The following is a 10,837-nucleotide window of genomic DNA, read 5'->3' as shown; positions in this document are numbered from 1 at the left end:
TGCATCTTTAAAAAGATCTTTTTGGATGTTTTCGATGGATTCACATATGAACCTTCTTCAAACCTTCTCACGATATTTAACCTTCTTATTTCAACCGATCCTTATATACATATATGCATTCCATATACGTAGTTGGTATGTATTGCGTACCTATTTTTTTACGCATAATACATAAACCGATATTTCCTGAGCTAACTATAAATTCTGAACACGATTATGGTTATGAGACGAAACCTTTGTCGTTTTTAACAAATTAAGTGACGTGACGTTATTGTATATGACAATTATAAGCGCTCGACTATATAACCACTAATCTATGAGAATCGACTTTAACAACCAACAAAAAAATACGACAAAAGAAATGTCGATAACGAGCAACCAACAACAAATAGCGATACGAGATTTGTCACAAGTTACAAATCGATAGCTGAGAAATGTCCCTCACTAAATGGACCTACTATTTGCCACCCCATTTCCATTACAAGAGTCGATTCTAAACGTTTTATATTTATATTAGAAGGGTACTCGTGCAATGCATCGAGACACATCCCGATTTCAATGTTTCATTTTATTCTTTATCTTCATCGATATAATACGGTTTTATGTGGTTTTGAGAAAACGATAATATTTTTAATTTTGAATAAAATATCATAAAATTTTGAAAAACCTATATCAATATTAGTATCAAATTAACTATTTAATTTTTTTTGTTTTGTATAATTTCTTTAATTCAAAATTTTTATTATAATTTAATTTAACATAACGAAGTAATTTAATTTAGGTTTAATTATATAATTATTTATAAAGATAATAATTAAGTTTTCTGTTAAAACTTAATTATTATCCTAATTATATTTTAGATTTTTTATATTTAAAATGAGATGTTTATCCTGTATTTGATTATGTTTATCTACAGTTAATTACACAAATTCAAACATGCAGCTTTAATAAGTTGTACTTACGCAAATTTACTTGCAATATTGAATTTTAAGTAATATGTACCAATAAACAGTACTTCCTGCATGAAAAATGGTTGTTAAGAGATTTTGTCAAATGGTCTATAGTATAGTATAGATATATAGAAATTTCAGTTGCAAAAGTGGTTTTTGTTATGAACTGGGGGCAACAGAGAGCGTAACACGTGCTACTATTTGTTCTCATTCATTATTTACAATGAACCCAACCTTCACGTGAGACCAACCTGTTTTTATGAGACCTGTGAGACCACTTTTTTTACAATCGAAACCTCACAGCAAAACGTTGTGAAGGTAAAAAAAAGCCGAACCTTCACAGTAAATGTTACATTCACAACAAATTGTTGTAAAGTTTCAAGTGTAAAAATCGTGTAACACGTGTCTTACGAAAACAACCTTGACTCATGTGAACCCAACCATATATATATATATATATATATATGTATCTGTTGCAAATGAAAAAAAAAAAGCAAATCGTTTATTGGAGTGAAAAGCATACAACAAAGAAAAACATGTTTTGCATTTAGTAAATTTGCTGATACAAATCGAAAAGGTTAGTGGACCCTGAAAATTGGTTAATTACTAATTTGGACCTGGAATTTATTATATTGATTATAATCTTAATTATTTAATTATATGGTAAATATTAGAGTAAATTATTTTTCGTCTTTTGTAGTTTGTTAAAAATTGAGGATTTTTTTCCTGTGGTTTTGAAATTTCCGATTTTCATCCATATAATTTGCAATTTATTTCTATTTTCGTCACTAAGGTCAATACACTACTTTTAAGCATGAATGACTAAAGTAGATATAGATCATAAACCATCGGGATGAAAAAATAAATTAATTTTAAATCATAAGGACGAAAAATATTATTAATTATAAACTATAGGATGAAAATCATAATTTCAAAACTATAAGGACGAAAATAGAAAATTTCAACCACAAGGGTGGTGCCTGATTGGTTTGAGCTTAGCTCAAAAGGTTAAAAATACCAGGAGGTCTCAGGTTCAAATCCAAGGATAAATAAAAATCCTTTTGTGGTCATGGATGTTCAAATGTGGTGACTCCGGGCTATCTGCAAAGCATATGGTTGTCCTGGGATTAGTCGGCTCAGATARCRGGTTGGATATCCAGGTTAATAAAAAAAAAAAAAAAATCAACAAACCACATGAACTAAAAACGTAGTTTACTCTAAATATTATGTAATATAGGGGCTTAATTATTCGAGAACTCCATTATATGTCAGATCTATATGAGATCCATCATAAGTCACTAATTTAAAAAATGGTAAATTTTGAGAAGTAGAGAAGTGATCATAGCCTTTCATGTGGTCAGTATATGTAGCTTTGATTATGAAGAACCATATAATTACTTACATGATATGCGGAAGATAGAGGAACAATTTCATGACTTTTACAAATAGGCGGCAAAACAAGTGTATATATGAACATGTGTGATTCATATATGAACTATATGTTAATATGTGAACCCATGTAATTCTCATATGAACTATTTAACTTATTCACAGATGAACCCATGTGATTCACATATGAACTCATGTGATTCACATATGAACTATGGGTTCACATATATATTTGTTTGCTGCCTATTTGAAAAAGTTACTAAACCACTCATCTATTTTCATTGACCAGTCCAAAAAGTCGCTAATATTGACTAGTTAAAACCGTAATTCCTGATCAATCTTGACCGTATGAATGACTATGATCACTTATTTATTTCTCAAACATTTACCACGGCTCAAATAAACCTCTCCCTATATATGTGTCTGTTTTAATAAAGAGTAAACTACAAATTTGGTCCCTATGGTTCATTGTTTGTAACATTTTTGGTCCCTACAATTTGAAATTACAGTTTTGTCATTATTGTATGTAAAAATGAACGGATTTGGTCCTTGCCTCTAACGACTGCTAACACAAATCGTTAACTCAGAGGTATTTTATACTTTTTTGAGTCTTTTTTCTTTTAAAATGCAAAACACAAATACTTTACATACAATATATATACACACACACACACACACAACACAAATACAAGACCATTTAAGTATCAAGTTCATCGATCTCCGTCATAAGGCTTTATTCAAGTATCAAGATTCGAGGTTTGATTCAAGACAATTCAATCATTAACTTCCTCCCTCAAAACAGAAGAAATCGTCAATCTTCAAATATGGAATCAGAGTAAGCAAGAAAAGATTGGGTGACATTATTCTGGGAAGCTGCCCGGCCTCGTCTTTTAGCAAGAGGATGGCATTCTAAGCTGCCTAAAACCTATTCTCTCCAAAACCTAACTGAAACTTTGGTGATTTTTGTATCAGGAATCAAAAAGTTTTCTAAAAGGGGACCGGAGAAAGGAGCCCAATATTGTGAATCTTATATTGATGTCCCGAATAAGGTTGCATTTGAGCCACAACTTCTTGAGCTTGAACATGACCCAATATTTGACAAAAACTCTTAAAACCATTTTTTATTTATAAAGTACTGCTTATTAATACATGTTACTTAAAACTCAAAATTACAAGTAGATTGTACGTAAGTACAACTTATTAAAGCTATATATATGAATTCGTATAACTAACTGCATATATACATAATAAAAAATATATGATAAACATCTGATTTTAAATAGAAAAAAAATCTAAAATATAATTAGAATAATCATTGAGTTCTAACAGAATATTTAATTATTATTTTTATAAAATGTTATATTATTAAACCAAAAATAAATTAATTCATTATTAAACTTAAATTAAATTATAATAAAAATAAATAAATTATATAAAAAATGAGAACTTTTAAATAGTTGATTTGATGTTAACATTGATATTTATTTCAAATTTTTATGATATTTTCAAATTTATATTTTATTCAAAAATAAAATCATATTATAACATCAACAGAGATAAAAAATAAAATAAAATATTAAAATTGAGATATATCTTGCTGCATTGCACGAGTATCATTCTAGTAGTTATATATACATGCCTTTTCTAAAGATTTATTACACAACTCAAAGTTTAGAATATGCATGTAGAGACAATGGTGAATATAAATGGTAAATAAATTGGGCATCATTGGACAAAAAAACGCTTTGATAATTACACCAATATTTTTGTAAATAAAAATAGACGATCATCGATGGATTAACGAAGAAAGGAAAACTGTCGATAACATGTCCCTATTTATTGATGGATTAGTGGCAGCGTTGTGGTGTAATAAGATATAATCGATAATTTGTTCGTAAAGTTTTTGTTTTGGCTTATGACTTTCTGTAACCATATTAGTTGGCTTAATTAAATATTAATTCAAGTAATTAATAATTAAAACAATATGGCAAATATATGTTCAAGTTTTTGAGTTCATGCATCAAAAGTGGCAAAAGCTAAATTTATTTAAAATTTGAATTTTCAGAGTCAAAAAGATATAATTAAATTTGAAAAAAGTGAAAACTAATGATTACACGTAATTTTTAATTTAAAACCATTAATAAACGTGATATTAATTAAGCTATGTCTTAATTTACAGGCAATTGAGCTATGTCTTAATTTACAGGCTTAACAATTTAATCCTACTAATTTTGTCTGTTTACTCTTGTTTTCATGCATGAATTAAAAGGAAAAGCAACTGATATTAACCGAGTGCTTTAAAGCGTCCTATCTAAAGGTGTTGTAATAAGTTTATATGACGTTTTTGGGTGTCATAACAAGTTTTTTAGGACATTTTTAATATAAAGTGTTGCATTAGCAACTTTATAGGACACTTTTAAGAAAGTGCCCTATAAACTCAATTTTTATAGGACATTGTTTTTATAGGACAATTTTTCAAATAGTGTCATTTCAAGTTGATAATGTGACGCTTTATATTAAAAATGTCCTAAAAAACTTATTACGACGTCAAAAAACGTCATACTTATTACAACATCTTTAGACATGACACTTTATTTTTTTGATTCTATAAACTAAGTCCTATAAAGAGATATTATTAGAACACTTAGAATTTGAGAGTGTCCTATAAACCCAATTTTGTTGTAGTGAACATTCATAATAAAAACACTGTGAAGGTTACTTCAGTGTTTTGCTGTGAAGTTTCAAGTGTAAAAATTATGTCTCACGTGTCTCACGAAAACAGTCACTACAACAAAATCGGGTTTATAGGACACTCTCAAATTCTAAGTATCCTAACAGACCTCTTTATAGGACTTAGTTTATAGGACCAAAAAAAATAAAGTGTCATATCTAAAGGTGTTGTAATAAGTTTATATGACGTTTTTTGACGTCGTAATAAGTTTTTTAATTAGGACACTTTTAATATAAAGTATCTCATTCTCAACTTTATAGGACACTATTTGAAAATTTGTCCTGTAAAAACAAGTGTCTTATAGAAAAATGAGTTTATAGGACACTTTCTCAGGAGTGTCCTATAAAGTTGCTAATGCGACACTTTGTATTAAAAATATCCTAAAAAACTTGTTAAGACGCACAAAAACGTCGTATAAACTTATTACAACACCTTTAGATATGACACTTTATATTTTGGTCCTATAAACGAAGTCGTATAAAGAGGTCTATTATGACACTTAAAATTTGAGAGTGTCCTATAAACCCAATTTTGTTGTAGTGAATCGTCACAACAAAAACACTGTGAAGGCTACCTCAGTGTTTTACTGTGAAGTTTCAATTGTAAAAATTATGTTTCACGAAAACAGTCACTACAACAAAATCGAACACTCGTTTTTATAGGACAAATTTTCAAATAGTGTCCTATAAAAATTGAGAATGAGACACTTTATATTATAAGTATCCTAAAAAAACTTATTACGACATCAAAAAACGTCATATAAACTTATTACAACACCTTTAGATATGACACTTTATTTTTTTGGTTTTATAAACTAAGTCTTATAAAGAGGTCTATTAGGACACTTAAAAATTGAGGGTGTCCTATAACTCAATTTTGTTGTAGTGAGTCATGTCTCGCATGATCCCAAATCTAATACATCTTTACGCTAAGCCCCGAAAAACCTAAACAAAAGGGCGAAAATTTAGCGATACGGATGTACGTATTCTTGAACGGAGTAGAAGAGATGTGTGTGTGGGTATTTAAAATTAGCGGAAGAATTATGAAAGAATAGTTGTATGGCCATGTCTGCAACTGGTAACGAGTGGCCACAGCTTCTCTCTCCGTCTCAATAATTTAGTCTCTAGACAACAAAACATGAGCCATGTCTTTTGTTTTCTAGCATTTGGAACGAGTATCTCTCTACATCTTTCTGTTTGTTTTTGATCTTCTTCTCCACCCTTCACAAGGAAAAACAAAAAGACCCCCATACTTGTTTCCTCTTTTGGTTCGAATTTGCTCATCATTTGTGGTTAGATCCATCAGGAGAATGATGAGTTGATGGCTTCTGGAGTTCGTGTTATGGAGAAACCGGTTCAACTTCAACATCAACATCAACAACATCAACAACAACAACACGAAGCGTTAAAGTGCCCGCGATGTGATTCGGCCAACACAAAGTTTTGCTACTACAACAACTACAGTTTGTCGCAGCCGAGGCATTTCTGCAAGGCCTGTAAGAGGTATTGGACCAGGGGTGGCACCTTGCGAAATGTTCCTGTGGGAGGTGGCTGCAGGAAGAACAAGAGAGTCAAGAGGCCAATTGCATCTACTGCTCATGCTGCAGCCACCCCATCATCAGTTGATCATCATACTAACCCTAACCCTAACCCTAACCCTAATCCTAACCCTAATCTTGATCGGCTCCCATCTTCCACCACCTCAAATGGTAACACCAATCATCATCTCAACCCTTTGTTTTATGGGTTGTTACCCCAGAACCATAATTACCCAAGATTTGATGCTAGGGTTTCCGGCGTCAACGATACCCTTGTTTCCGGCTATGATCTTCTTCAACCTCATATGAATGCATCCGGATTAGGGTTTTCGTCTTCGGCACCAGGAGCTTCACTTGTGGCTAGTCATGCTCAGAATTCAAGTTTAACTTTTTCAAACTACCCCACCTCCATGTACGGCGGTGGTTCAACTTGTAGCTCCACCAGTGCTCCTACCATGGCTTCTCTCTTAGCTTCAAGCCTTAATCAACAACAAAGATTTATGGGGTTTGGAGCCTACGATGGAAGTTCCATGGTTAAAGATCTGAAAATGGAAGCAACACAAAACAGAATGGAATGGAATAACAATTTTCATGGCCAGAATAAAGATGATCAAATCGAAGCTGTTGTTTCTTCTGATCCGAACAATTCTCTTTTATGGGACACGACGCCTGGCGATGGGGGAGGCTGGCTTGATCCGACAAACAACATTGGTTCCTCGGTTCCTTCCTTGATCTAAAACCGAAAAACCCCATGAAAATTTTCTTCCAGTTTCTAATCTCTTTTCACTTGATCACCTTGTTTTTTTTCAATTAACTTTGGTCTGTTTTAGTTAGTATAGGAAACATTCATGTCAAAGCATCGATGGGAGGGGATTGGATCGGAGCGATCATGTCAGCTAGCAAACATAGATTTCAGCCTTCTAAATTTTTCAGTGAACAAGGCTGGAAAATAAAAGATCGGTTTTGCGCTGAGAGGAACCTCGGATCCTCTTCATCTCATCGACCCACGTTCCATCGTCAACAATGCAAGAATCTACCATCAAGAATTTGGGTCCAATACTCCTGGTGTGTTCTTCTATCTTTTCTTGTATATATAAGTATTTATGCTCTATATCTCCATGTATTAGCTTCTCATAATTAGGGTTTTATGTTTGCTTTTTCTTTATGGAGTAAGAGGGAAAGAATGGGGGTATATTGGTATAGAAGAAGGGGGGATATCTTTAATGTTTAATGTAAGGTGTTTGAATTCTATCTTGTTTATGATGTTATCTTTCCCGTTTTAAACGTAATATTTATGGGTTTTTTTAAGGAAAAAACGACGTTATAAATGTTCTCTTTATCTCGAATCAATTACATCAAGACAGACAGATAGATAACGGTATAACGCAAATCAGTCGAATATATGTTTTGTGTCAAAAAAGAGTTGATAAATTGATGATTTAGAGTTAGGGGTTGTTTCTTTACCTCTTAGTAGTTCTATTAAGAGGCAAACTTTGAATCGTTAAGAGGTGATCTTGTTTGGCAAAAAAAAAAAGTCTGTCTCTTATTGGTTCTAAATCCCTCTGAATGATTTTGTATCCTGGATCTCCCTTAACCACTATGAGTTTTCATTGTACATACTTCGGTCGAAACAATTATATTTCATTTTGCACTATATCATGAGAACCTTTTAATCATTCTGATCACTTAATCATTCTGCACCAAACCATTTAGCAATTGTCAAACAACCCTGATAACATATTTTAACTAAAAGTAATTATGGTTGACATATCTAATGTGTTTATATGAATTAAACAGGAATCTTGAAACCTGGGAACATGTCATGAGTTGAGCTTTATTAGATTCTTTTAACAGTCTCTTGGCATGTGGAGCACAAGTATAACGCATTTTAACTCTGAGTCATGCACACCTTGGACAACCCCCAAGTTTCCACTTTTTCAAAACCATATGGTTTTTGTGTCATTTGAACATGTATGTCATTTCTTGGTTGTCTGTCATCTTAATCCCCTTGTGACCACGAAAGTTCAAATACGGTAACTCCAGGCTATCTGCAAATTAAAGCAGGTGGTCGCACTAGAATTAGTCGGCTCGCTTAACAGGTTGGATATCCAGGTTAATAAAAAAAATATTGTATAAACAAGTTTCTTTTTTTCTTCTGTTAGAATTTCCTCCTTATGTGCTAGGCTAGACACAGGGACATCGACCTTTAAGCATTATGTTTCTTTAGGGTAGTATACTGTAAAATCGTTATAGGGTTTTGAATCTTACAGGTGTTTGCAATTAGGTAATACTATATATTATGTTTTATACAGTTTAGAGATGAAATGTTTAGCACTTTGGTAATATGTACACAAATTTTGTTCTATACAGAAAACCGTAGATATATCAGATATCAAAAACCTTTACAGTTTCGTGAAGTAGACGATACATCAAGTTGAACACCAATCACTTCTAGATAGGTTTATTATCTTCTGCTAGTGGCATCTTTTGTGTTAAGTTTGTCTTTTTTGAGAACGACTGTTTATTTATGTGTCTGCATCTAAGTCACGATAAACATGTGGGATTATTATTGATGCTAACAGCGTACATTGTCGAACGTTTATGGTCGTTCATTGAGAATACCCGAATTATGTGTAGGGATTTCTTTTTGAAAATTAGGTATTTGAGGTTTTCATTATTTGATATTTTTATTTCTTTAATGTTTTTTTTATATAGCATAAGAATAAAAAATGAAATGATATAATTTTATTTAATAAAGAAAATAAAAATAAAATAAAATAAAATATTTGAAGTAATTATAAAAAGTAATAATTTGTATAGTGATTTTGTACAATCAAGTTCTTGTGGTCCAAATCTATCTTCTACCTCCCCTCATGTGCACCCAATGAATTCTCTTTCTTAAAGCTGTTTTTGCACGTGCCTCCTCCCCACTCATGTCTTAACTTTTCTTTTTAACTCAATTATATATATATATATATATACGAGGAGGTTTAAACGAGAACATCTTAATTTTACGAGAACATGAGAACACTCTTATCATATGTGATAATACGTGTGAGAGGACCATGTGATGTGCGGACGACGTGTTCTACGACTTAGCTCGTGTCAAAGGTTATCTGCACCTATGATTTAGCATCGCATGTGATGGTCTTGATGGATTATAGTATCAAATCAACAACACTCTTATCACATGTGATAATACATGTGAGGAGGCTTAGTAGTGTAAGGGCGACTTGGCCCGCAACCAAGATTGCGTCGAAAATCGCCCGCGTCTTTGATTTAGTATCACATGTTTATCATATGTGATGAAATAATAGTATCACATGTGATTGTCTATAATAAATGGTGTTTTCGTGTTCTTGTAAAATAAAAGTGTTCTCGTTTGAACCCTTCCCTATATATATATATATATACATATATATATATATATATAGAGAGAGAGAGAGAGACACGTTCAAATGAAAACCATGCAATTGTTAGAAACTGTGTAAACTAATTTCGATCAATATGAAAATTCCATTTTTTTCTAATTAAATTTAATCATTAAGGGTATATTGGTCATTTGTATTGTTTTCTATTAAATATGAAAGTTATTAATAAATCTTAATTAAAGTAACATAATAAAGGGAATTTTATAAATGGTAACATTTAAATATTTAATTAAATTATAATATTGAAAATTGGATTTTGTTATATTGTGTCTCGGTTTATTGTTGCCAAGATTCATGAAAATCGTAAGTTATTAGATTAATAAATCCATGAAATCAGTAATAGGAAAAAAATATATTCATGAAACTGGTTTCATACATGGTGAAATTGGTGCATGGAGTAAGTGAAAATGATTATTGAATGGGTGCATGATGAAACCGGTTTCATACATGGTGAAATTGGTGCATGGAGTAAGTGAAAAATAATTATGAAATAGGTGTATGATGAAACCGGTTTCATATGGTGAAATTGGTGCATGGAGTGAGTGAAAATGATTATGAAATGGGTGCATGATGAAATGGGTACAACATGAAATAGATGCATGATGAATAGGGTGCATGATGAATAGGATGCATGATGATATGGGTGTGTAAACAATCTCATTGGACAAGTGAAACAGGGTGCATGATGAATAGGGTGAGAAATTTACCATAATAGGGTGCATGATGAATAGAGTGATGAATAGGGTGCATGATGAAGATGTGGTTGGGTTTACCATTTTGCCCTTCGCGCTATTATAAA

The 10,837-nt window shown here is 31.9% G+C and overlaps 1 protein-coding gene across 1 annotated transcript; it reads left to right on the top strand.

The window, feature by feature from the left end:
- Positions 1 to 6,219: 6,219 nt before the first annotated feature.
- LOC112526574 (dof zinc finger protein DOF1.4-like) lies at positions 6,220 to 7,897 on the top strand. The gene has a single exon (XM_025136917.1). It carries the CDS (start codon positions 6,391 to 6,393, stop codon positions 7,342 to 7,344), a length of 954 nt encoding a protein of 317 aa, XP_024992685.1. The 5' UTR covers positions 6,220 to 6,390; the 3' UTR covers positions 7,345 to 7,897.
- Positions 7,898 to 10,837: the final 2,940 nt, after the last annotated feature.

Source organism: Cynara cardunculus (assembly GCF_001531365.2).
Source record: "Cynara cardunculus var. scolymus isolate 2C chromosome LG 14, CcrdV1, whole genome shotgun sequence".
NCBI classification, from domain to species: Eukaryota; Viridiplantae; Streptophyta; class Magnoliopsida; order Asterales; family Asteraceae; genus Cynara; species Cynara cardunculus.
Note: the sequence above shows the minus strand (reverse complement) of the source record. Positions and strands in the feature narration are given on the sequence as shown.